This window comes from Eutrigla gurnardus (genome assembly GCF_963514095.1).
Source record: "Eutrigla gurnardus genome assembly, chromosome: 16".
NCBI classification, from domain to species: Eukaryota; Metazoa; Chordata; class Actinopteri; order Perciformes; family Triglidae; genus Eutrigla; species Eutrigla gurnardus.
The window spans coordinates 15,195,140-15,223,028 of record NC_139927.1 but is presented as its reverse complement, the minus strand read 5'-3'; the positions used below and the strand labels follow the sequence as shown (position 1 = coordinate 15,223,028).

General features: G+C 41.4%; 2 protein-coding genes across 3 annotated transcripts in view; both read right to left on the bottom strand.

Annotated features, from left to right (window-relative positions):
- Positions 1 to 3,349: 3,349 nt before the first annotated feature.
- On the bottom strand, positions 3,350 to 4,658 carry ptrhd1 (peptidyl-tRNA hydrolase domain containing 1). The gene is made up of 2 exons (XM_084030351.1): positions 4,429 to 4,658; positions 3,350 to 3,999 (listed from the first exon to the last, which is right to left on the bottom strand). The coding sequence occupies exons 1-2, from the start codon at positions 4,636 to 4,638 to the stop codon at positions 3,829 to 3,831; spliced, it is 381 nt and encodes a 126-aa protein (XP_083886477.1). The 5' UTR covers positions 4,639 to 4,658; the 3' UTR covers positions 3,350 to 3,828.
- Positions 4,659 to 5,693: 1,035 nt separating this feature from the next.
- Positions 5,694 to 27,889, bottom strand: part of fam184ab (family with sequence similarity 184 member Ab) — a 116,256-nt gene continuing 94,060 nt past the window's right edge. The window contains exons 16-22 of one of the 2 annotated variants that reach the window (XM_084031129.1): positions 26,005 to 26,132; positions 23,049 to 23,233; positions 19,975 to 20,121; positions 11,995 to 12,112; positions 11,786 to 11,890; positions 10,369 to 10,625; positions 5,694 to 6,743 (exon numbers count right to left, since the gene is read on the bottom strand). In XM_084031129.1, coding sequence (XP_083887255.1) covers positions 6,662 to 6,743; positions 10,369 to 10,625; positions 11,786 to 11,890; positions 11,995 to 12,112; positions 19,975 to 20,121; positions 23,049 to 23,233; positions 26,005 to 26,132 — 1,022 coding nt within the window. In that variant the 3' untranslated portion in view covers positions 5,694 to 6,661. The remainder of the gene's footprint in view (positions 6,744 to 10,368; positions 10,626 to 11,785; positions 11,891 to 11,994; positions 12,113 to 19,974; positions 20,122 to 23,048; positions 23,234 to 26,004; positions 26,133 to 27,889) is intronic. The other variant, XM_084031130.1, reaches the window with a different exon arrangement.

Genomic DNA, 27,889 nt, shown 5'->3' with positions numbered 1-27,889 from the left:
GCACATTTGGGGAATTGCGATTGGTAAATTTTGCAAAATTTTGACAAAGTTGGGGACTAAATGGATAATCGGTTAATCAGAACAGTGGTGCTCAGAGAACAAGCTGCTCAATGTCAGTAAACGCAAGGAGCTGCCAGCGGTGAGACCCGGAACTGAAGCATGAATGTATTAAATAAAAAAAACGTATTTATAACTGAATGAAACCAGTTCTTTAAAAACAAAAGTAGTATCGGTATCCATCAGACTAATATTGGTGACGAGAGGTGCCTGCGAAGAGCCCAAGGGCTATTAAGGCCAATCCAGACACAGCATATTCACCCTTCTGCCGTCTGGAAAGAGATACAGAAGTATCAGCTGCTGAATTCAGAGCAGCTTATTTCCTCCTAAATCCATCCTCCACCCTCCATCATATATAATATATAGGCTATAACATAGTTTGGGTTTTTTTGTGTGTATTTCTCATGTAGCAAAACATTTTTGGGCATCTGTCAACTTATAAATATCTCCTGAATGTATTGTTTTCATTTGGGTGTTGTCAGTTACCAGTAGAGGTTTGACATCTGATCGCATCATGCCTCTTTGAAGTTCAGTTAATGTGGTGAGAACTATTTCCTGTTAATACATCCAGGAGTTGGCATTTGAATTGCATTCCTTTAACTGCCGAATGTAAACCACAACATTCACTCTTCTATTAGCTCCATTTTGGTCTCCATGAGCTCCTGGGAGAAATATCTGGCTCTTTGCTGCAAGATGCTTCGCTATGTTAAAGTTCGCCACCTTTTACGAGGATGTCCATCAGTGTTGATGGTCGTCAACGGAGGCAATCAATTACTTCCTGAATGATAAAGCTGCAAAATAAGTCTTGGCTGACTCTGTGGACGCCAAAGTAACGCGGCGGAGAAAGGTCGGGCCTGCAAAGTTGGCAACACAATCGGAGAGAACGAGGAAGTTGTGTTTTTGAGTGGCGTCTAGAGCGCGCCCTTCTGCAATCCTTTCTCAGGAAAGCACCTGCCGAGGAATTTATTGCCTCATTCGACTAGCTGATCGGACATCCTCATAAAAAGGTGGCAAATTTTACCTTCAACCAGGTAATCGCCAACTTTGAGACTGAAATCTCAAAGGTTGACGGGAAAGACCTCAAAACCCAAACACAGGTGATCATTCTCTGAGTTCATCATCGCAACACACAACTTCCACATCAGACATTATTTTAACCATGAAATATTGATGGGTGCAGCTTTAATCACACAGTGCCTTTTTGGAGATTTAGATCCTGCTGTTTGCTCTTCCTGGAATCTCTGTGACGCCTGTCAGCTGCAAGCGTGTACTATAAACGTTGTATACCCCCTCAGCTGCAGTGTAACTCTTCTTGTGTACATCACACCCAGAGCATTGTGACGGAATTACATTTCGAGAAGGAAAGTAGCGTGAGTATGGGCGCGTCGGTGGGATGTATTCTGGGAAATACTCCGAGAACTAATTACATTGTGTGTAATAAGTTGATTGGTTGGTTGCATTCCTTCAGAGCTTTGAGAAGTCTTCAAAGTTCAAGGTAATGACTCATGAGAGCAGACGCTTGGATCTATGGGAATGCTGATTTATTATTGTTTGTTTGGGCTTTGTTTTCTCCTTCAAATGTAATAATTGTCGGTAAGCACCTCATTAAAGCATGCCTGGGAAGGGTGTTGTTGAAGCTGAAGATGAGTCACACATGGTGTTGGAGGCTTAATTTAACTTAACCGCCCAGATATACTATGTGAATGCTGGTTTATTCAAATCACCCACAATTAATTTGGTGCCACTGTAATCACAGTTGACTCGACACCAAGATATTTTATGTCAGAGCTGAGATAACTTGCCAGTCGAGGAAACGGACGAGAAAATACCTTCTCAGTGAAACAATAGAAGAAGAAATCCCCCAAACAAGTGAAGTCGGCTTTTAAGACAAATTGCTTTCTGTCAAATGTAATTTGTCTGTAAACTCAGCCAGCCATCACACAGTGGCGCCTGTGAAGAAAGGGCAGCGTAGCATGAATAAATCCGCCTGCCATTTCGATAAAACTGCACCCAACCAGCAAACGCACGCTGAAAATAAACACAGCACAGTCGCGTTTGTGTTAAATGTGGAGCTAGAGCGAGACGGCACGACGTGACCTTTTCGGTTATATCTGCATTTGTAGACATTTGCTCCTGTTCAGAGCTCAAAGCAGCCGGTTGAATGACAGCCAACATTTTGGCTTGTCATAGTAGGGAATGCACAGTCATTTATGAGTATATTTATTAACACCTGCTTGTCAAAATGAATAGGTTGTATTGTTCTCTGATGTGACAGCTAAATCACTATTAACATACATTAGGCTTCAAGAATTTATAGGAGACATTTCACATTTTTCTGACATTTTACAGGAAGAACCAGAAACCCACTTTTATTGCAGATGTAGTTGGCCTTTGACGTGTACAGGATATACGTGTATACCTTACACAAGATAAGAAAACGTCTAAATTAAGTATGTTCTGTGTTAGATTTATCTTAATAATGCCCCACTGGCCCTACATGGGCAGTCATGTCTTTCCTCCTTCAAGCTCGGGTCCTCTACCGGTATCTTAGCTGCTCCTAGAACTGCCCGCTTCTGGGCTGAGATCTTGCATCTTGATCCTGGACCCTGCTGGAGCCACTGTCCCAGTGTGGGGGCTCCCAGCCCCAAGTGCTTTGATTGCCACCGGTACCACTGATGCCTTAACTCCCCACATCTTTTCTGGCTCCTCGTCCCACCCTCGGTATTTCGCTTCTTGTGTTCCTTCCTCCTGTCTGGTAGGGTAGACCCCGGCCTGCATCTAGGGTCCTGTCTGGTGGGGTAGACCCCGGCCTGCATCTAGGGTCCTGTCTGGTGGGGTAGACCCCGGCCTGAACCGTGGGTCCTGTCTGGTGGGGTAGACCCCGGTCTGCATCTAGGGTCCTCCTCCCCCTCAGACTTCTGCTTTCTGGGTTATTCACTTAGCAGGTCATCACTTGGGGCCATCTTCGTGACATGCTCCTGGATCTTGTTGGTTTCATCCTGGATAGTGGCTCACGAGTCCTCAGCCTCCCTCCTTCCGCTTAGTGTACAATCTCAGTGTTGAAACCCTCCATGCGGGACGAGGTGAGGAGCTCCCTTGTACTTGTTGATGGTTAAGGTCTTCTCTTAGAGGATGAAAGAATTTGGAACCCTTTATTGTCCCTCATAGTCTCTTTGGGTATAGTACCCGAGGAGTTAGATGGCAGAGCCCTTTTGATTTGTATTCATCTCAATATCACTGTATTTCTCACAGTTCTCTATATTTGTCCCTCCATTATTTGATTTTCCCCTTAGTGTGTGTTTAGAGTCCTCATTTGTTGCATTTATCACTCAGTGATGAAAAAAAGGTGATACGTTGTATTATTGATGCTCAATAAAATGTATTAACCAAAACATGCTAATATCAATGTATAGCACAGGTATGATTCTTTTCTGTATGTGTCAACAAATTATTAAGTTAAGAGCTGCAATACATTTTCTGTGACTTCTGTGAAGTCAAACACAAGGCTAATTGTTTTATTTGCATTATTCAAATGTTTACTTTATTGTGTCAACACACTTTGGCAAAATGAATTGCCAAAGCTGTTTTAACATAATTGCAAAGCAAATGCTACCGTTGTTTTTCATTCTACCACGTGACCAATGTAACAGAAAAAAAAAAACATTGTCTCTTTCCGAACATTAATCTTGGACTTTACAGGTGTTTGGATAAGTTGAGAGGAAGAGTGCAGTTACACTGACATGCACTGTAGTGGTGGACAATGTCTTTCAGTCATTTGAAGAGTTTGAACTTGCGCATCAGCGGCTGGACAGCCTCTTTAGGACACGGCTTCAGAGCCAAGCAGGTGGGGATGTTCTCTGGTTGTTCGATCCAAAGCTTGTGGGCCACACCAGCCTGTGTGAGAGTGTCTGACAGTCCGGAGAGGGCGGCCTCGTCTGGAGCCTAGAGAACAGTTAGAGATGAGTACAGTAAGACAGGCTAATAAAGATAATTTACCATCCAAGTCTGGGCCACAGCTGCAATAGTAAATCAATAAATTTTCATTATTCAAGTAATTATTGAGTATTAAAATGTCTACTATGTCCTATTTAACTGGCAATAATTAAGCAAGGAGTTTTTCAAATTATAATACATTATACATTATATTTTAATTTGACCCTAAATAAAAAAAAATCTCTTTTGAAGTTGCTCTGACGTTAGAATTTAACACATTATATAAAAACATTTAGACTGTTAGTGTTCCCGAATAAAACCACGACCCACAACAGATTTGAATATGTAGTTACATACGCTGTGATCAACGATATAACCGCTGTACTACCTAAAGTGACACTTATTTGAACGGAGTTTGGCGTGACTCGGCTAGCTCACCCCTAGCAGCACTTTGTGCATGGAGTCCAGCTCGGCCAGGTACCGCTGTGTGTCCGGGTCCCCGTAGTTAAGGTGGATGGCGGCGGTAGCGGCATGACAGGCCTGAGTTATGACGGCTCCCAGGGGCCAAGACAGTTTATGAACCAGATCCGACCGGACAACAACATACTGGACCAACCGGCCAGGAGTTCCAACTCCCGGAGCCGCCATCTTTCCCCCTTCCAGTTCCAGGAAACGATTCGTTTGTTTATTTTCCGGTTCAGCCGTTTAGCTTATTAGTAAAGGATTGTATATGTTACCGCCCTCTGCCGGTCACTGTTAAAACTACATGGCCTACTTGTGCTTTCAGCAAATAAGAGTCTCTTTTAATTTGAACAAATCCATCACGTGGTGTATATTCTGTTAAAACGTTTCAAAAAATTAAGGAAACGAGCCATGTTCCAGCTTCCATCATCATCCATCCAAAAAAATAAAAAATAAAATAAAGATTAAACTGTAATAATAAAACAACTATAACTTTTTTTTAATGTTTTAACAGCTGTTACACCATTGTTGTTTCTGTAACTTCTCTTTCCTTCCTTCATCTGGTTCTTCGTCATCGTCATCATCTTCTTCTTTTATGCTTCTCTCCTGGCTACCCATTGGCCATCAGTATTTTTCATTCTGCCAACACTGATTCATAAAAGATCCAATAAAACATGCAATAATGATTTAAACGGCCTGTTGGGGATTCCCTATTCACTTCCCCATCACCAACCACTGTTATATTTTATATTTTGAGTCATCTTGAATAAAACAGTCTGTGTTTATAACAATATATTTCTTTGTAAATCATGAAATGTGTTTTAAAGTAGCCCACACTAGCACTGTAGAACAGAAGCACTAGAACTTAAGCATGTGTGAAGGAGCTTCAAATGAGAAATAGAAACAATTCAACTCATCTTTTTATTAATCTGCAAATTAACATTTGAGAGCACTCAGATATACATGTAAAAAATCCTTAAAAAGAAAATACATAAATATGAATATTGAGCGATGTTGTGTCGCTACTTATTGAGAATTAGGGCTACATTTTTAAAGCTTTGTACTCTCAGGAATTACTTATTGGATTTAACCATAAAATGAAATGTTAACCCGGTTGGACTCATCTTACTAGTTTGAGCCTCTTTTATATGCTGAAAACACTCTAACCCCTTGGTCAAAACTGTGACAAACAAAATGTAAACCGCAGTTTCTTCCAAATAAATGACAAACACACGCAACTTAATGTCACAATAATTATTTATTAAGCATACACATTATAATATAAATATAAAATATGCTATTTTTGTTTTTAAAATTGGTGAGACATCATTATATCTGTGTTGAGACAGACAACCATACAAACAGGTTTTAATATTCTACCAAAATCTGCTATGCAGCTGTAACAAACTTGCCATGATGGTGCCGTCCTAAAATCAGAGCCTGTATTCATGGAGCACATCAGACAGGTGTGACTGATCTAGGATCAGGTTTCATGAAAATGTCACCATAAATGAGGAGGCAAACTGGTCTTAGATCCGTGCTCCTAGTCTAAGATGCTGTATGTAGTGGGCCCACGTACAGAGAGAGAGCACAATAAATAACCTACCTATATATTTCTTTGTATATATGTATATATACACACACACATATATATACATATTGTATATATATACGCATATACATATATGTATATATATTTCTTACTGTAGTCCAACAATGGCAATTAGCAGCATGATGACGCATCACTCATTATTTTTTTTCTAGTTCCAAGAAACTGCAAAATAAGTCAGGAGGTAAAGAAATTAAATAAACATCAAAGATACCGATCGTCACTGTACTAAGAGAGAAACTCGTTCACAGCGAAACAATCAGAGAGAATCAAACAATCAAATCAGATCAGAGTGATGACATTTTGATGGTCAGGATTCGGGTTCAATTCAGTTTGAGCTCTTGGTCAACAACAGTAAGTGGATAATCATTTACATTCCCCCCCAACAACGACATAGAATTCATTCTCAAACCCTGAAACACAGCTTCCAGTTGACTGAACCGAAATTGAATTGATCCTCAGACCTCTCAATGACAATAAAGAACAAATCGTTTTTTTCTCTTCTTTTTTTTTCTACGTTTTTTTTGTTGTTGTTTTTCTTTTTCTTTTAAGTTTGGTTGACATGCTGACTCCTTGTGTTTGCAGGTGGTTTGCGGTCAATCAGAAGGAGAAGTATTGAGCGAACCACTCCTGGCGCTGAGCGTCCGGCGACACGATGGCGGAGTCCTTCGTTTCAGGAGGGCTTCAGGACAGGAAGCCCAAAATAAATAAATCATAATCACCACAACAAATATAAAAAAAAGAAATAAATAAAGACAGGAAAATGTCAGAGGAAGAAGCCAGAGTTTGTTGCAGCACAGACTTACTAACGTTACAACAAGTAGATGATGTTAAAGCACAAACCGCCGTTCTGTGGGACCGCATGTCTTTCTGCATTAAGTGCACATGACATAAACACAGAAAGAGATGCATTGATGAAGCTCGGCACACACATCAGTTACAACTCAAGCTGGGTTTTAAATGAAGGACTAATCCGTTGTTCTGACCACAAGGGGGCAGCAACGCCATTGTCAGGATCCAGCAAAGCACTGTGTCCCGATTCCACACCACACAGTCATTGTGTGTGTTCTGAACTCATATTGATTAGTAATGACTCAACAGATTTATTGGTAATAATGCTGAGATGTGGATGGAGGAAATAAACATTGTGAAGGTGTCGCTCTGCGTTTTCTCAATCAATCAATTGATTATTGAAGGGAAGAAAAACAATCAGAAGATTAAGCCATAATACAAATTATGAATGGTTAGTTAGCTCCGCCTGCTGCTTTTACATGAAAGCACTGAGGCCAACAGGGTATTTTCAGTGTGGTATTAGTACTTTTACAGAAGTAACGGATCAGAATACTTCCTGCACCACTGTGTTTTAGCTCGACAAAGAAACGATGCGTGTACTCGTGTTAAAGGACGACCTCCACCAAACCTCATTAACCATTTAACATGTTTTGTTTGGTCATTTACAGGAAAATGCCAATCATGTGTGGTGTCTGTACGACGGGCTACTTCCACACTCGTGTCCTTCACATCATTCCCAAAAGTTCAAACTAATTAGTGTTGGCGTCTAGCAAAACAAACACCCGTTGGAGCTACTTCTGCTTTCGTAATTGGCTTTTTCCTAAAAGTCCTGTAACCCCCAGGTGACATTTACATTTTGAGATGGTGCTGCCATTGTTGTTGTTTTCTCAGCCCCAGAGAGTCAATTACCTCCCAAAAGGGTTCCCTTGTAAGTGTGCAACATGATAGATCATGTTTATACTGTGCCTGGTTACAAGTTCATCAAATATTAATTCTAATATATAAAGTCGTTTGCATGCAACACGTAGCCCGTGATCATTTGTGGTCTGCTGACCTTGATCCATGAGGGAAAGTTGGGTTGTGACAAAATGTGACAAGTATTCATTAAAGTGAATAACGTAAAGAATATTGATCTGTCAGAGAGGATTATGGGATATGGGTAGATGGGTGATGAGAACAGAGGGAGGAAGTCAATGAACACGCATGCGTGTTGTGATCTTGAAATAGGGGATTCGGGGGACGGAAATGTGATGGCGAGGACACGAAAACAGGATGAGGTGATGAATGGAGACGAGGAAGCAAGGAGACGAGAGAGAGATGCAGGAAGGAGAGGATCGGAGGATGTGAGGCAGAACCAGAACCAGGTCGTCTGGCCCAACAGTCCCATCAGGATCAGTAGAGGAAAAATGTGTTTTATTTACATTGTGCTACTGGTTTCACCCCAGTATGTTCATTTTACTGTATATTATCCTGATTAATCCTCTACAGAAAACATATGATTAAGCATTATTAGCTGCAGTAACAAATCTAAAAGTTAAAATTCAGAAGGTTGCCTCCATGCGTCAAAGCAGCGGGATTTTGTTGTGCGGATCAAAAATGACTGATTGGGATGCAAATTACACATTTGTCTCGTTATCGTTTGGGTGCAAAGACTTGAAACTGACTTGTGACTTGCAAAACTATGACTCGGTCCCACCTCTGCCATTTGGTATTCCGAAACAACTGGAATATTCCTGTTTGGATTCATGCCAAGAGTTCATTTTTGCCTGATAATTGTCCGATTTTGTCTTTAAGACATAATATCACGGGACCCATTGGTTTAAAGGGCTCGGGTTCACAGATCGCTGCTCCGTCCAACTGCAAATGTTTGTCAAGAACACAGAGTGCAGAGGAGAGACACATCGTTTAATAGAGTCTGAAAACATTTCAAAGCAGATCTATAATATCTGTCCTCATACTGTCATTGTTTGGCTGTGTGTGTGTGTGTGTGTGTGTGTGTGTGTATGTGTGTGTGTCTGCACTATTGGTGCTCCTGCCATCCCATAATAACAGGTTTGTCCCAAAGCTTTTGCAAAGCAGCCACCACATCTCATTCTTTAAATAAATGGCAGCAGAAACATGCAGCGAGATCCAAAATAACCAAATCATGCTCACACACATACACACTCACACACACATACACACACATGTACACACACGCTTAATACCGGAGAAACACATTTCTTGACATGCGACAAACTGCATGTATACATGATAAAAGCATGTTACATAATTCATCATCATATCGTTTCACACCACAGCGACCAATCACAGCCGCCGTTGAGAAACCAGAGAAGCATTTATTGGCCCGTAGAGTTGAGGAGTAAAGCTTCACCGCCACACACAGAGAGGACAGTCCACGACAGAGGAAGACAATATCTACTTCATTATAAACGGAGACGCCAAAAAGAGTTCTATCTACTTCCGAGCGGAGGAGAATAAAGTGCAGCCGTGTGCAACATGCTGTAATTCAGATGAAGATGAGAGAATGAAGAATCACAGAGTGAAAAATTGCAAACAACAAAAAGGCCACAACAGATATAAACAGCAAGTTTTATAACTTCCTGAACAGAAGAAGGAAACCTGTTGGCATGCACACGGTGTTCAAACTGACGGACACGTGGAAAGGACGATAAAAAATAAAAAAAATAAAATACAAAATAAAAAAACATGCCCCTTTTGCATTCCAAGGCCATTCTTTGAAGCTTCAGCTGGGACTCTTGTGTTCGTGTTTATGATCATTTCTTAATATCCATCACTGCGATGCTGCTGATGTCTCTCGGTTTAAATGTTAAATGTCCTTTAATCTCACACAGTCATTGCTTGAATCGCAATCGGAAACAGGACACGTAAGCGAGTAAAGAAAGTGTAAAGTACGTATTAAATAGTGTTTATCTGCTCGATATTTATGTGAGACACCCTAAAAGACGTTTCTTATCATAGTCATAATCGTAGAGAGTATTTCTGGTATTTAGTGCGACAACATTTTGTGGAACATTAGCAGCTCTGTTGTAATCTGGTTTGGATTCGGGGACGTTAACGCTCTGTTACTTTGAGATGGCGCTACACACGGGTTAGTCCTCATCCTTAAAGACTTTTCTCTTTTAACGTTAAAAGTAATACATCGGTAAAGAAAACCTGACAGGCGTAGCAACATGAACCTGAAGGAGCTGGCGAATAGCAACACATTAGAGTGTTTGAAAGCTTCTACTTTACATTCTGCAGCTCGGGATGACAATGATTTCGGCTCGGCAGGGAGGAAAATGTCAAACAACCGCTGTTTCTTTTCCACACTTCCGGTGGGTTTGCCTTAAAGTTAGAGGCTTTTATAGGTGAACATAAAATACATCTTCTACATTGCCCTCTATTAAAAGTGCTTTAACCCGCAGGATTTTCCAATCAAACCGAGCCCTGTGATTGGATGACTGATGCGTGGACTGACCAGCTGCTGCCCGTCAGGGCTGAAAAGGTCTCACCTCATGAATTTCTTGGGTTCGGTGGGAGGGGTCGGCGGGGGAAGAGGTTTGTTGGAGTTGAGTTCAAGGTGGTGGAGGGGGGAGTTGGGGAGGGGCTCTAGGCGGCTGGGCTGGGCTGGGGGCGGGGGTGGGGGCAGTGGGGGCTGCCCACTTCCTGAACCTGCCACGCCCACGCCCATACCTGCTGCCTCCAGAGCCCTGACATTAGGAGAGCTGCTGAATCTGCTGGCTGCTGTTTTCTCATTCTTTTTCTTTTGCTACACAGAAGAAAAAAAAAAGAAAAGGAGGGGCACGGGGGTCAAAAAAGGGAAGTTTGAAAGAAAAATAATGAGAAAAGATAGGAAGAAATGGAGGGGAAATGGAGAAGAGGGAGCGCCCTAGAGGTCGCGACAGTCCACCCAGCGAGAGACAGGAAGAGAGCGGCGTGCTAACTCGTTCCTATTTAAATGTTGATCGAAGCGGAGTGAATCTGAAGGCCGGCAGCACTCAGTCTCGGCGTTTAAAAGCAGCATTCGCTCGGAGCAGAATGGAAGTTCAGATGAGGAGAGATGTGTCAGAGCAGAAAACATCTCCCACTAACAAATGGCTTGGAAAGCAAAGGAGAGCTGGAGGGGAAAGAGTCAGGAAGAACAGTCGGACCGGGTGGAACACACAACATACACATGTACAAATACGTGGGGAAAAAATACACGGAACAAGAACAAAAAACAGCGGAAGTTATAGAACCCGAGAGATGCTGTCGTGACATAGTGATCATGCAGCGGGGGCCATTCAACTCAGACGTACTGTGAGGAATGGATGTTTTCCAGGAGCACTGGATGGATCGTGAATGAACACAGTTTCACTCCAAGAGATTCACTTCCATTTCACTTCAACAAACAGAAAAAGTACTTCAATCTAGCGGAATCGAGCGTTGGATTTTGGGCGGTGCATTGAATTTAAGATCACATTTTGACCCTTGGTTTAATTGCTGTAAAGAAATGAGACCTGAGTATGCCATTTCCAGTGGTGCTGGAAAAAAACAAAAAGAATGAATCAATCCTATTAATCACGTTGTTCCTGTCCTCTTTCATCGTCCTTGGACACTTTATTTGCACTGAAAGGAACAAACTTGTTAAAATTGATTTTCCCCCTCCACCCATTGCTGTAAACCTTCACCTGATGTTCAACCCCGTCCAGTTGAAACAGAACGGCCTCATTTGTTTACAGCGATCACACTGATAATAATGATCTAAAGTGGTCGCTACGATGCAACGGCACCTTATTTGCGGGACTTCTGATCGATCAGCACTGATGGATATGAGATGAGATGGAGTGGATATCATCTTTGCTACGTCGTAAGAGTAAAGCGGTGAGGAGCTCATCACAGCGCCCCCGTGTGTGCCGTGTGGTGCGTTGCAGGACACCGGGGGCCTACCTTGATGAGCGGGTTGATGACTCCTACGTTGGGACTGGCGTTGAACACTTTGTTGAAGTTGGTCTCCCTGTTGACGAGTTCCAGCTGGTAGAACTTCTTATCGTCCTGGAGGAGAAAACCGTGTTACCCTACTGAAGAAACGCAATATTGCATCTGAAAGCGTATGAAGCATATGTAGCACACACTTTACCTCATCAGCAGTTACCTACCACCAGTTTCTTGACGAGGGATTCTCTCTCGGACACCATGTCCTTCAGCTCGGCGATTATCTGCAGATCCTCGATACGACTCTCCCTGTTCCTGAACTTGTCCTCTGTTCCTTCCAGCCTGTCAGACAAAAACATGATAAAACCATAAATGTTTTGCACCAGAGACCCACTGAGCACCATTCAGGCGTACGCCCAGTCCACACCGCCTGTGTTAGCATGGCTGCATCTCTAAACGGTGGTTTCCACAGCGACGGTGTTTCTGCTGCCAGACCAAAACATCTGACTTTTTACTATAATTTCAGTTATATTTATTATTATTATTTATTATAAGAGTTTGGTCATTTGTTAATAATAATAATAATAATAATAATAATAATAATAATAATAATAATAATAATAATAATAATAATAAAGGCAGAGTAGATCATTTGGAAAAACCACAGAGATTTTGACTTTGAATGCATCGCTGAACCGAAAAAGTCCCGCCCCCTTCGTTCAGACCTCTGTTCAAAGCCATACGAGCTCGAGATCGGCAGAGTGCGCGCAATCAGGAAGTAAGTATTGACAGACAGGCAGGCCGTCCACATTTTTTTGTTTGGACAAGGTCTTTGCAGTCCTGCCACGGCCACAGATGAGATATTTTGTTAAATGTTTTATGTCAGAGCATTTAATGTATTCATTGCTATCGGTATGTTACGAGGATTTCAAGTAATATAACAGAAAGTGTTTCTGAATAGAATCACCTATTCAACCTTTAAGCTGAATAAACAGACATAATGCAGCAGTAATATGAATCCAGAAACATATAACAGTAAAACATTTTACTGCACAGTGAATACTTTTACTTGTACTTGATACTTAGGTGCTTTTTTCTGGCAACACTTTCACTTTAGTAAGACTTTTAACTTGAAGTAGAGTATTTGATTAATTATTCCATCATGTCTGAAAATGTAAGAAAACACTCCCAATTTCTTCCTGGGGGTAAAAGACCAACGTCCTGTATGCAGTTTCATCAGCATAAAATATACAACATCAAATATCAATAACGCATCAAAAAAGCAGGTGAACTTGTTAGAACCTGCACTTTGTGTATTAGATGGAACAATTTATGAGTTCAGAGAATTAAAGTCATGTACTATAGGGAGCAAAAAATATGAGTGATGAGGCTCTCTTTTTTATTAGCTTTAGATCAATAAAACAGTCATTGTCCCTGGCTCCTTCCCTTTCCTGCTCTCCTCTCTTCTTATTAAGAAAATAAGTGGTAAAAACAAAAAAAACACACAGTTCCTCTGGAGGTTGTTTTTCCTCTGTGAGTTATGAGAACTTTCAACAACAACAACAAAAAAAAGTATAATGGATTTTTGTTATTTTATGAATGCTGAGTTCTCCTCAGAGAAATCACCACTTGAGTAAAACCTCTAATTCATTTCATATTTGGTGACGTTTTCTCCAAACGCATTACATTCATTAGTTGGTTCAACCAATCACAGGTGACACTGTTGGAGGGAAACTTAAAAAAAAAACATGTTTTTTTTACATAAAAGAAAAGTCTCCAGAGAACATACAAGCTATGATGTTAATGTATACTGAGCAGTTAGTTTGGTGTATCTATCTTTTTTATAATTATATTGAAATCATTTTTAATTGTGGTAATTGCAATAGATAATTTGTTTTTTTTTTATCACCCCCAGAGATCCAAAAATATAAGTTTAAAAACAAGAAAACGACGTTTGGAATCTCAGTGAGTTTCTGTAAAACACAAAACAGTCCCTGACTTCAGTTACAAGTGTCATCGCTTTAGATGTTGGAGAGATTTAGAGATTTTATAGTTTTACCTTACATGGCAGCGAGCTAAACGGCCTTTCGTGTCAATGCCACAGTACAAGCCACTGAGGGGTGACATTCACGCCACACTGAAGTCACATTTGGCGAAGGCTGAGCATCTCCCTGATAAAACGGCGTTCTGTCTGAGGAGGGTTCGCTGCAGTTCGCTGCTCAGTGACACTGATACATACTGATCTGCACTTTCATCAGATAGATGACTGATGCTGTGCTGCTGCTTCTGCTCGCCTCGGACGGCCGATTCATCGGGCTCCTTCTCTTTGTCGGACATTTATTGTAGCCCAAGTGTCAGTGTGTTTGGCAGGAACTCAGTGGGCCAGTGGAGTAAGATTTCCATGTTTAACTATTCGATGTTTCTGGATTCATATTACTGCTGCATTATTGTTTTACTGCTGTAGATGTTAACAGTTTTGCTTCTCTTAAAGTGATGGATCGGAGTAAAATGCACCCTAGGTAATTTCCACCAAGATATCCAGCCAAATACCCCCTTGGAAGCATTTTTAGCGATGGTCAGCATTGGTCAAGATAGGGCTATCAGCCGAATGGCTTAGTACTAGCGCGATGGTACATCTTGATTATCTCGTAAATGTCCCCACTAATAATGCATGGAATGTTACCAAACTTCTGCAGTAGTACACATAGGGTCTGTACTCACAAAACGAGGCCTTTTAAAGTTTGTAAGTACACCAGGAGTTTATTTAAATGAACACTTGCCTGATAGCTTATATCCTCGGCTACTAACACTACCGCAGCGTGTTTACCCAGCCAATTCCCGCAATAGTATGAAAAAGTTTCGCTGAATTTTTATAAATGCTTGTATTATCAGGTCAACACATTTTTATAAATGCTTGTATTATCAGGTTAACAAGTGTTGACCTGATAATACAAGCATTTATAAAAATTCAGCGAAACTTTTTCATACTCTCGCGTGAAACTCGCGTCACGGCATCGGCTGGGTAAACACGGAAGTGCCGTCTACGCTGCGGTAGCATAGCAGCCGAGGATAGAAGCTATCAGGCAAGTGTTCTTTTAAATAAACTCCTGGTGTACTTACAAACTTTCAAATGCCTCGTTTTGTGAGTACAGACCCTATGTGTACTACTGCAGAAGTTTGGTAACATTCCATGCATTATTAGTGGGGTAATTTACGAGATAATCAAGATGTACCAATCGCGCTATTACTAAGCCATTCGGCTGATCGCCCTATCTTGACCAATGCTGACCATCGCTAAAAATGCTTCCAAGGGAGTGTTTGGCTGGATGTCATGGTGGAAATAACCTAGGGTGCATTTTACTCCGAACCATCACTTTAACCAGAATCCACATTACAATCATCTGATATGATTTTACGCACTTCATATATACAGTCTATAATTGACAAGAGGATCTGACACTAACACGTCCAGAGAGCTCATTTCTTCAGTAAACTCCACAAATGGAGGCAAGACAAATCATATCTTCCCTCGTGGAGTTCATGACTGGATCCAAATATTCAGATGGTTATTTTCTGCTTGATGTAGGACGTGTTGTTGCAGCAGATATTTATGTATATTCGTACTAGCTGGTTGAACTTTGGCTGAATTTCCTCTGGGCAGGAGCACACTGGGGCCAAATGTTTGGTGTCCAGCTATTTTACGCTTGACTGCTGCAGCATCAGCAACCCTTGGCTGGGCAGGAAGATCCTGTGTGTAACCCAGCTGTGTCTGGGTATCTGGTGTCACCCATGGCATTCAGTGAGTTTTGTCTACGATCACTTGAAGAGAATACTTCCAGGGTTTGGACAAATGCGCCTGCTATTGCTCTGCTTACATGCAAGACACCACACCGATTTCTTTCAATAAAACCAATAAAACATATACAGTGTGTGGTCAAGTTAATAAGAGTAATCGGACCACTACATCCACTTTTTATCTACAGTCTATGCTTCAAACAAGTGCAAAGGTTTAAACACAGCTTTTCCATTGATTAAGTGAGTTGTCTCATAAGTGTGATAACGAACTCCGAGGTGTACAGGTAGAATAAATAATGGACAATAATGGATGGCGGACTGTCCCCTGCCAAGTCATTTGCTTTCTTGTAATAGAAACCTCATTATGCGTGATGACATTAGGGGATGATTATCAAAGAAAATGGTGGTGAAAGACAAAAGTAGACGACTAGAAAACAAGAGAAAGAAAGCTGTAAAAGGTCACATTAAAATTATATCTGATGGCATTTCTCACAATACACAAACGTCAACAAGAAAGTTCAGTCTGCATAAAGACTATAAAGGCAGCACAGTATTATCTACACATACCAGGGACGGCGACATCCTTCAAAGGGCTGCGTGATTTGTGCCGTGGGAGAGTACTTCGTAATAAAGAGAGACATAACGCTTCCTTTAATTTCCATTACTGATCCATCACTTTCTTTGTTGAATTCTGGCTCTTGGACTTTGCCGTCTACTTCTATTTAAGAAGAAAGAGGTGTTTTGAGTGTTGCAGAGAGTCTTTTTTTGCGGGGAAGCATTGCTGCAATGGCTACCTGCAGCATGATATACCAAACACACCGATTTCAGAGCTGTTGTTAATTGTGATTCAGGTGTCTGGATGTAGAATTTAAATAAACACTTGCAAGTTGGAACATTGCTGATGTGACGCAACGACAAACTACATCTCTCATTGGCACGATGACCAAAACCCAAACAAAACACAGAGACACGCACACAGGACCAACCAATGGGGCACAGCCGCAGGACAAAATATTTAAATATTCATGAAACTTCAATGATGGAGCATTCTCGTGGCTGCTCGGGGAGAGGGATTTGTAGAGAGGCTGTCGTCAGCGCGGTGATTAATTGGGAGGGAAGAGACAGGGCTGGTGGTTAAGACAGATCTGTGTTTTAGTTAATTAGACGGAAGACGATGAATTATCTCTGGGGACAGCCGCAGTAATGCCTCTTTCGTGTGTAGAGCGAAAAAGCAGTCACAAAATAAAAAATGCTGACCATTGCAGTACATTTGTCCCAGAAAACTGGTAAAAATAACACAGAAAGTAGACTGTTCAATGACATGTTTCATCTGGAAACGTCCTTCTCTGTACAGACTGTAACAGAAAAACTGCTATTTGTAACATGATGATGGCGATACATGAAAAGTTCAGTGATCAACAAATTCATCCAGAAGGAGCAGAGCTAACAGCTAATGAGACTTATACGGCTAACAGAGCTAACAGCTAATGAGACTTATACGGCTAACAGAGCTAACAGCTAATGAGGCTCATATGGCTAACAGAGCTAACAGCTAATGAGACTCATATGGCTGAGGCTCATACAGCTAACAGAGCTAACAGCTAATGAGGCCCATACAGCTAACAGAGCTAACAGCTAATGAGGCTCATACAGCTAACAGAGCTAACAGCTAATGAGACTCATACGGCTAACAGAGCTAACAGCTAATGAGGCTCATACAGCTAACAGAGCTAACAGCTAATGAGGCTCATACAGCTAACAGAGCTAACAGCTAATAAGACTCATATGGCTAACAGAGCTAACAGCTAATGAGGCTCATACAGCTAACAGAGCTAACAGCTAATGAGGCTCATACAGCTAACAATGCTAACTGCTAATGAGGCTCATGCAGCTTACAGAGCTAATAACTATTGAGGCTCATAAAGCTAACGACTAATGAGGCTCACACATCTTACAGAGCCAACAGATAATGAGGCTTATATAGCTAACAGAGGCTCATACAGCTTAGAGAGCTAACAACGAATGTGACAGCTAACAGAGCTAACGGCTAATACAACTAAACATACAGCAGGACTGACTTTTTCTGTTCAGAGGAAACATTAAAACAGTCAACATGAAGCGTTACAGTGAACTGCATCTGTTGAACCAGATACATGAGTGGAAAACGTGGCCGGCCTGCGATCTAATAGGGGGACAATGGACGTTTGAGTCCACTTTTCTAGTTACGTTGTATATTTAGGACTCCTGTCACATTCTTACACATTCTCCTTAAATTGTGCAAATATAACAAAAGAACAAAAAAAGAATACACCCCAAATCTATACTCATTGTATCAGCATCTGTTCATTTGCTTTACCGTAGCATTTTCTTTGTGTATGAAACGGCCAACAAACATGCTCTATTTAGATTCACTTCCTCTTGTGTCCAGCAGGTGGCGCTTTGCTTCCAGCTAATACAAACTAAAAAGGAGGTCAGCTCTGAAGAAGCAGCTCACACACACACACACACACACACACACACACACACACACACACGGCTCTTCTTTCTTTATCTCATGCTGTTTTTATCCGTCGTCTTCTTTCTCTCTCAGAAACTGTACTTGTAGTTTTCTCTTGAGCTTTGGTTCATTTCCCTCATGACTTAATATCCTCCGCTGCCCACCGGCAAAAATAAACCTTTCAACTCCTTTTGCTTTTCTTTCTCTGTCCATCCCGTCTTCACCTGCGGTGGTTCATGTCACATCACAAACACTGTCTAAACCTTAACATACCGCATCTCCTCAGCTTTCCCTTATATTCCTTCACTCCAGAGAAACACTACAGCATTCGCTCGCTGCACTCTTTCCGTCAGTAACCTCACTGCATGTCATCAATAATAAAATATCCCTCTTCATATCCAGTAATAAAATACTTTTCATCAGTACTTGCTGAGCTAAATGTCTTTGATCCTTATTTCACATATCTACACATCATCTCTGAGCCCTGCACGTTCTCTTACCTAAGGATATGTGTGGACTGAAGTTACTGCATAGTACATTTGGGTTGAGCTCATATTGTTGTTACTGATACCAGTAGAGTTGAATTCAAGACTTTTAGATGTTGGTAGAAACTAGCTGATTTATTTAAAGGTGAATAACTCTGATGTTCTCGCAACGGCCTTCACAGGAATACTGGAATAACAAATGACGATCCCTGCCTGGCATGCTACATAATAAAATAATATTCATGCACAAATGATCCTGCATAAGGAAACCATTACCATTTTAAAATACTTTCAATCCACTAAACAACTGAGACAGCGAAGCAAATCATGCACACCGACCAGTTCAATCAATGAGGCAGAACAATGTAACTGATTCAGCACCGAGGTCATATTAAAGATATATGACATATATGAATATTCTTTGTGAGAACAGTTTCAACTTCAGTTAAGATAACCTGTCCATGATAATGTTCAGATGAACACATCGGCTTCTGCACAACTTCTTACAGCATGAAACTTCACTCATACAATGAAAGCTTTTCATATAAATCTTCTCTGTCTGAAAAACACCTACTTGTCACACAAGTGTGGACAAAATGTATAAATGAAAGACTCCATACTGCAGAGCCATTTGCATCAGAGCATGCATAAAGGCACATTATGCCACATGAATATGTATTGAGGAGCATGAGGCAAGGCTGGCATTTGTGTCTCTATTTGTTTTAAATCTTTATTTCATGGAGTAATTTTCTGTTTTTCTTTGCTTTCTAAAGGGAAGCGCATTGTTTCCGGAAAAATGCGGCTCAGGTACAGATTCGGGGTGCCGCGGTAAATCTCTGTTGGTGCTGCCTTTCATGGTGAGCCAGTTTCGTTATGCACCGTCGTGCTCGCTGCAGCTGTTTATAACGTACGACACGGGCGATGTGATTAGCTGAGAAGAATATAATTCATCACGGCCGCCTTCTATTCACCTGACGCACACGAAAATTAAAATAGTCTGCGTGGACGTGTCTGCTGCTGTATGACTAACAGCGTAAAAGTGCTGTTTAGATATGCCCCAATTTATGTGGTGCAGTGAATGTGTAGGTTATCGCGTGGAGAAAAAGAAAAGCACAGTGTTTAACTTGTTTCTCACATATTTGATCATCTGCTAAACCAGAAGACCTGAAGTGCAGATGATAAAAAGAGCTAAATGTGTAGAATCAGGGATGTGAAAGCATCATCTGTTACTCTCCCCAGGGAAAACCTGTCGTTGCTTTAAGCTTCCGCTCGGCACCTGACGACACTCAATTACATTATCTAGGGCGGATAAGTTGACCTGCACACGAAGCAGTCACGAGTTAAGCGTTATATAAATGTTATTCCTGTGTCAGCGTTGATGCATAGCTGTGTGAAGACCACGTGGTGCGTTTACAGTGTGTACATACAGGATCTGAAGGGCGGAGATCTTGTCTTTGAGGACTTCCTGGGCTTTGTTGAAGTCCGACAGCATGTTCTGCGTCTCTCTGCTGTGGACGGAGATCATCTCGGCCAGCTCCCTTTCGTGCCTCTTCGTCAATTCTTGTTCATGAGCCCTGAAGACAGAAAAGTTCATCACTTAACTGGACACCTCAAAACGTGGTTCTGGTTAAAAAAAACAACAAAAAAAACAGGTTAAATTGGCTACAAACCATCAGATCTAGGACAGAATGAACGACGATGTAAACACAGCTGGCTGTGGTGTGACAGCGACAGCTGATATGGAAAATAAAAGTCGATGCTGTGCAGTGAATAAGCAATCAGATCCTTGACTTAGTTAAAAGTAGCAAATCAATAATGCACTCGATTAAATATTACATTTCCACAAGTACAGTAAGATTATTGTTGCTGAGTAGAGATTTTATTTAGTGAATTATAAATTAGCATCAAGTACAGGAAAGTATTTTCACTTAGTTTCAACCACTGACGCCTTGAGACAAAAGTTATTTATCTGTATCTTACTTTTTATTTTTAATATGAGGACACATTGTTACATATTCTACACCCCAGGCTATAAGTTGCCATATTTTTGATGAAAGACTAATATTTATATGTGATGTCAGGTCAAATCACAAACACAACAAAGATCCTTATTCATGAAACCAATGAAGCCTGGTGTGACAGCACAGAGTGAAGCATGTTGAACACACTGCTCAAGAATAACACTTTTTTTTTTTTTTTTTTAAATAGGTGACATTTCCCTTTAAGACTTAATCAGGAGCTGCAGACTCTCCTCTCCCCGTCCCAGGAGAAGCGAACATAATGGATCGCTCTCCACAGAGAAAACGTTGGCGAGATAAGAAAAAGGGAGATAGATGCCCAGAATGAATTCCTCGAACATAATTGCATGAAAACATAGTGTGAATGTAATTATAATAGAAATGTGACTTTTGCACAGAAACAACAGGAGAACACAATAAAGCAACACAGAAATGCACCATACTGTGCTTATACTTGATGTACGATATAATGTGAATCATATGCACATAAAGTGTGTAATTAATTCTGCTTCTTATGAAATGTGTTCAGTTTGCACATGTAGAAGGTTTGGTATGGGAGGGAAGCAGCTGAAGAAAGAGGAGGAAGAGGATGGAAAATGGGAATAAAAGCTGATCATAATTAAATGAGGAGGAGAAAAAGAGGCTGATGAAAGGGACGAAGGAGAAGCGTGGATGTCTGTCTGCCTCTCACTCTGACTGGGCCGACTCTCCCCGAGGGCCACACATCTTATCTCTCTCTCTCTCCCTCTCTCTCTCCCCCCTCTCTCTCTCTGCTTCCTCTTTATTTATTTATTTATCTGCCTATTTTTATCCCTGTGACCAGGATTCAGACGGGGAGTTACGTAACGGGAGGGAGAAATGTGCTGCGCATTGGCCTGCCGGCAGAGAGAGAGAGAGAGAGGGAGAGGGAGAGAGAGAAAGAGAGAGAGAGGGAGAGAGAGAGAGAATGCATATACAGAGAGATTGAAGCACCATAGCAGCAATCATCAAACATACACACACACACACACACACACACACACACACATCTTTGATTGATTCTAACGAGTAACCATACAGCACTTTAAAAAATTCATAACATGCCGAGGGGAACAACATGATTATAGATTCCATCTTGCTTTCACCCTAAATAACCTTCAAGCTGATCAATGGGCTCCTGGCACTGTTCCAGAGAGAGAGAGAGAGAGAGAGAGAGAGAGAGAGAGAGAGAGAGAGAGAGAGAGAGCTTTTCTTGACCTCTCCTTAATCTGTGTTTTCGTGAGGACTGAAAACAAATTCCGCAACATGGGGTGACGTGACACAGAGAGCCGATTCGCCTAAAATAACCATTCAGCGATTTGGGGGAACACTCTCATTGGCTTTCTGTCTCAGAGCGAGATGAGAAGACGCCACACTTGTGTCTGTTCGTTACTTACGGAGCTGGAGCCAGGAGGTGATTAGCTTAGCTTAGCATAAAGACTGGAAGCAGGGGGAAACGACTAGCATGGCTTGAGAGTTACCGATGCAACAAGAGAACAAATGCGTGTATGCTAGAAGCTCTCCTGCCACATAACATGATGGATGTCCTTTGTTTTAATCCATAAACAAACAGTCATGTAGAAAATGACAACCAGCACTAGAGCAACAAGCTAGCTGGATGGTTAAACAGTTGTTCATCAAGAGACTTTCCCGAAGCAGCCAATAACCAACCGTGCAGATGTTAGCTGTAAGCTAGCTAGCAACTCACAAGGAGCTCCAGTTCTTCCTGCTATTTCCCTCCAGTCTTGAATTTACATCTAATCTTGTCCTCCCATTAACTGCTGATACAGTCACGCCACCTCTAAAATGTCCCTCCGGATTGCTATTGGATTTTTTATTTTTTTTTACTTCCGACACAACAAAGCTAGCACTTCCAGTTATGCTAAGCTAATCTTGTGTTGAAGCATTCACTTAACAGAACCAAAACCTAAATTCATGGTTCTTAAAAGAGTCAAACTTTATCAACGGAAAAACGCTGGATGACGTAAGTTAAAGTAACAGTAAATGGATTTATTTCCCTCCCTATCTGCCTGCCTTTCATTGTGGACAAAGAGGTGATAGTGTTGTGCTATATCTTAGAGATAAGTTTTGATAGGAAAAACGGCCAGAAAGAATAAACCGTTGAAGATTTTGAGGGACTTTTTCCCTCAAATTTTCCAGGTTATAGTATATTGAGATAAACTGCATTGTGATCTGGTCTAGAACCACCAGAGATCATGAATATTTATAATATTTCAGGAACCAGATGTGACACACAGAGAAGGAGATGCATCTCGTATCGGACGTGGATAAGAAGGAATGTGTCCGTTTGGCAGCTGCTAGCTTCAATTGCAATAACTTGCAATTCAACTTGACATCTATAAAACAAAATGACACTTACTGTCTAGTCTATCATCAGAATATTCTCTTATGAGCTCACGTTTGCTTTCATTTCGGCATTGTTTTGTGTCGCGCTTCGGTCATACCTGATCTGCTGATTGGCTTCGCTGCGGATCTTGAGCACCTCTTTGCCCTTGAGCTCCAGCTCTTTGGTCAGAGTGCTGATGTTCTCGTTGAGCGTGTGGATCTGGTGGTCCAGCTGAGCGATGTGGTTCTTCCTCCTGGAGACCTCCTCCTGCAGCTCGGTGATCCGGCCCAGCAGCTCACGCTCCTAGAAAAAGAAGGGGGGGAGTCAGTCTTCAACTTCATGGTTTACAGAGTTGATTTGTTATTTGCCAAGTAATGATTTCTAATTAAATCTTGACTACTGAAATGTATCTTTCTCTGTAAAAACTGGTGTATGGTATAACATATTAATGCTGTGAGCATTGTGAGTCGTTTAAACACGTGTTGGGCTGTAACACATTACTGTAATATAATTACTTTCCCCATCACTTTCACAACATATTAGGTGCAGTTTTGCCAGAAATGTAGAATCCCAGATTCTTTTTCAATTTATTAACGGAGGTTTAAGGACTGAACTGCTGTTAATAAAATCTGCAAATACGATTTGTAGCTGTGAAACAACTTTGTTGATATATTATCCCAATGTTCAAACCAACTTTATTAGTCATTAGGGTCGGCCCTGTTTTTCCAAATTGATCATAATGATGAGAGGCTTAAATGAAGAGGCAAAGGTGCAATCTGAAGACTCCTGGTCTAGGACCACTTAACTCCCCCACAATCAGATTTAATATCGTCCACTAATGATTCGCCACAAACCTCATCTCATCTGCCCCAACAACAAATGCTTCATATATCCAGAGGCCATAATCGTGTATAATTGCCTCTCGGTCACAACCTCCTGTCTATGTGTCCTCCATCTTAGTCTCCCTCAAAATCTTAATTTAACGTCGTCGGATGATTATTTAGCTGTCCATAAACCTAGCAGCACAATTAAACACAATGGAGGCAGGGTAGATTAATCTTTACTGACTCATTTACTAAATTCACTCCCCATCTCGTCAAACTGATTGCTTCGTTCTGGACAGAGAGAAAAAAAAAAGAACGGAACAAAAGGAGAAAGGAAAGCCTTTAGATTGCATTCAGGATGATTTGAAGCATGTGTTGCATGGGGGTTTGGGTTTGGTTATTAGATGACAGATTTCTGTATTTCCTTTCAGTATGTGCTCTCCTCACTAGTTGTGGGTGGACTTTTTTTCCCCCTGAGCTTTGCCTCACAGCTACTTACAGTCCACTCTAGCTTCTCATTGGAGGTTGTCAAGGATTCATGCAGCCCGAGAGGGAGACGGCAGTCATTCGCATTATTCCAGGTAAATATCCCCCCCACGTAATTGGAGGTATAAAAACATTATTTAACACAGCGTGATGACTGTCTGCAGGTGAGCTCTTCCACTCTGACGACTCATTTCCCTCAAATTTGTTTGGTGGGTGATAGTTTGTGCTGTGAAATCTGATGGATTATTATTAATGCACAAAGGGAGATGGTAAAATGGACAAACTCTTTCAAATTAGGGTGAGTGAACAATGACCTATCCTGCCCGAGACACATAACATAACTGCAATGTTCTCAATCCTTTGATTCTCTGCTGTACCTGATCAAATCAGCCTAAAAAACACGTCCGAAATCATAAAAAAACGTTGCTTTTGCTGCATTGTTCATTTCTGATGAGAAAAAAAAGCCAACACTATAAATTTACACTTGTATAGTTTAAATATAAACAGTCAGCCTAATGCTTTTATTTAATTATTCCAACCCACACACACACACACACACACACACACACACACACACACACACACACACACACACACACACACACACACACACACACACACACACACACACACACAAACACAGGGAACAGAAATACAGATTTCTTCCCCCATCACTGTTTTTCATGCCTTCCTATATAAACCTTCCAATATTACAGTTCAGACTTATCGATACACACAGTCAAATTTCTTATATCTAGACAAACAGAAACAATGTGAATCTACTTGGGGGTCAAAAAGAAGCCATAATACTGGAACTGTTTCCACTGTTTCTACTGTGACTGACAGGCAGGTCAGAGCATAACACCCGACCATTAGCTCGTATTGACTCCCGATTGCCTTGGCAACTAAAGATGAGAGGGACTGACGGTGGAGTGTGTGTGTGTGTGTGTGTGTGTGTGTGTGTGTGTGTATAGGGAGGGTGCGGGTACACACTACCTGCTGTGTTTCTCTGCTACAACATCTGTACAACAAGGCAATGAGAGAGGAACACATGGAGTTTGGGGTAATTAGGATGATTTACAAGAAGATGGTAAGAGGGTATCCTGCCGGGTGGTGTTTGTGTGTATGTCTGTGTGTGTGTGTGTGTGTGTGTGTGTGTGTGTGTGTGTGTGTGTGTGTGTGTGTGTGTGTGTGTGTGTGTGTGTGTGTGTATGTCTGTGTGTGTGTGTGTGTGTGTGTGTGTGTGTGTGTGTGTGAGGTGGTATTTGAGGCACGCTGGCTATTTAATTTCTCTGTGACAGCGTGACAGCCGGCACAGAGAAATCTTGAATACAAATAATGAAACAGGACAAATCTAATCATCTAAACAGTTTTTCCTGTTTAATCTCTTGCTTTTTGATAAATACTAAAAGCTTCGCCTCACAAGTGCAAGATTTTGTCTTCAAACAGCTCCATTTGTTTCAAAGTCCCAACAGCCAAAAATGGTTGTAGATTCATTTTCAATTGATCAAACCACACTAGTAGCACCTCTGACTGAATGTACTCAGTGTGGGAGAATGTGTTAGTAGAGATGATAACAATGTGTACGCGAGGTCCTTGAGGCCTATTCAGTGTTGTGGATTAATCTTAACCACAAGATCTCACATTTGACTAGAAACTCATTCATCCCAGTAGATTGATGGCGACTCCACGGCGTTATAGTTCATTCTAAAGACACAAGCTATATGCGTGCATGATGATCCAGATGCCAAACGGGTGTCCTACCTGTAGCCGGTTGTTCTCCAGGGTTTTCTCCAGCTCCACCTTGGCAGCAGCTGACTCCTGTTGGTGGGTTTGTCTCAGGTGTTCGATGGCCGACGCGTGGATGTGGTTCAACTCTGATCGCAGAGAGGCTGATGGTAAGAAAAGGACGTCTTTCAGACTCAGTGGTTTTAAAGCTGGTTGAAAAAAGCTTATTTCAAGTCCACTCCCAAAAAAAGCTCATTAGAGGCATGTCTTTTTATTACTAAATAAATAAATAAAGTATTTTTTTCGTTAAACCTAGCACATAAAGCGAGAGTGCTTCAGCTGCCTTTGCCCAAGTGGCCTTTAATCCTCAATCCGATGAACAACTTTCATTGCAAACAGTCTAATGGTTTAGAGAAGCTCATAGAAGGAACACACACTCTTATTAGCTCTTCTACTCGAATGTGAGACACATATATAATATCAGAATTAAGAAATACAGCAGAGAACCTGACCACTGCAGGGTTTTTTTCTTACTTAGGAAAATATCAAATAAGAAAAAGGCATAATATTCACAATTACACTCCCACATGTAGGTAGGCACACATTCACACACAAGGAGAGGATGAAAGGAAGTGAGAGTGGGAGAGAGATAAAGAGAAGAGAAAAAAAGGGTAATAAAGGGATGTCAGGATGTGGGAAGTGAGAGATAGATGGGAGCAGCTCTCCAGTGTCAGGACCATGACATGAAGGTTAATGGAAGACCATTTATCACAGCACAGTACTGTGTGTTTGCACTGAAAAAAGAAAGAGCCTATTTCTGCACTTTCCAGTGTTGGTCTCTCGCTCATTGTCCGATCTGCTGTTTCTACATCATATTAATGTATAAACTATACTATTAATTATTAATGGAGGGAAAATAGAGAACAAATGGTATATACGTTCTCTGTTAGACAAAGGTGAGGTGTTGTTGAGGGTTACTGCTTTGGGAAGGAAAGATTTCCAAAAATCGCTCCTGCTGGAGAAGGAGCACCGCAGGAGGTGGAGAAGGAGGTCAGGAAAATCCATGATGACAACTTCAAAGGTGGCCGGTGTCGTGCCAAGTACAGAGCCGGCCTTCTTAATCAGTTCATTAAGTCTGACGACAGCGTAGTATGGAGACCTGGACCCAACAGGCCGATAGAAGACTACCAACAACTCACTGCACACAGCTACCTCCGGAAATTCTGAAATTAGCCTCATGGCGTTCTTGCTTTTTGCTCGTCGCCAGCAACCAGAATTGACACGAGAAGCGTAGAGCTAAGATAAACAAGCGCTGAATAATCTTTACAATTAACTTTCCTGGACTGAAATGTTAAAGTCGTATAGACGAAAACACGGACAATTCCCAGAAAGGACAATGTTGTGGTCGCGGCCTGTCAATCACAGGGTAGCCCCGCCCAAAAGCATCCCCTGCTATATGGTCTGTTTGACTTTCAATGGACCATCGTTTACTCAATGAACATCATGCTGGATTGAAGAAGTCTTGAAACTAGAGATTGAGACCACAAACTCATGTGTACAATGTTTACCGAGATAATACATCAAGAGAGAAGTAGGGTCAATTCTCATAGACTTCCATGCAATCAGACTTATTTTTGCAACCTTAGGAGTCGCCCCCTGATGGCCAGTAGAGAGAATGCAAGTTTAAGAAACTTGGCTACACTTTTCAAATGAAGCAGGCATGTATTAAGTGAGGGTGCTGCCTTGCCTGGTGCAAAGTGATCAGGATAGATAACTCATATACAGAGTTTCCCCTCAAGAGAGATAATGCATCAGTAATTATATTGCAATAGTAATTATTCTGACGTTGGTCATTCTCCGTGAGAAACACTTACTTTTGATACTAAATATATTTTGGTGCTTTCTTTTTTGTAATTTCACT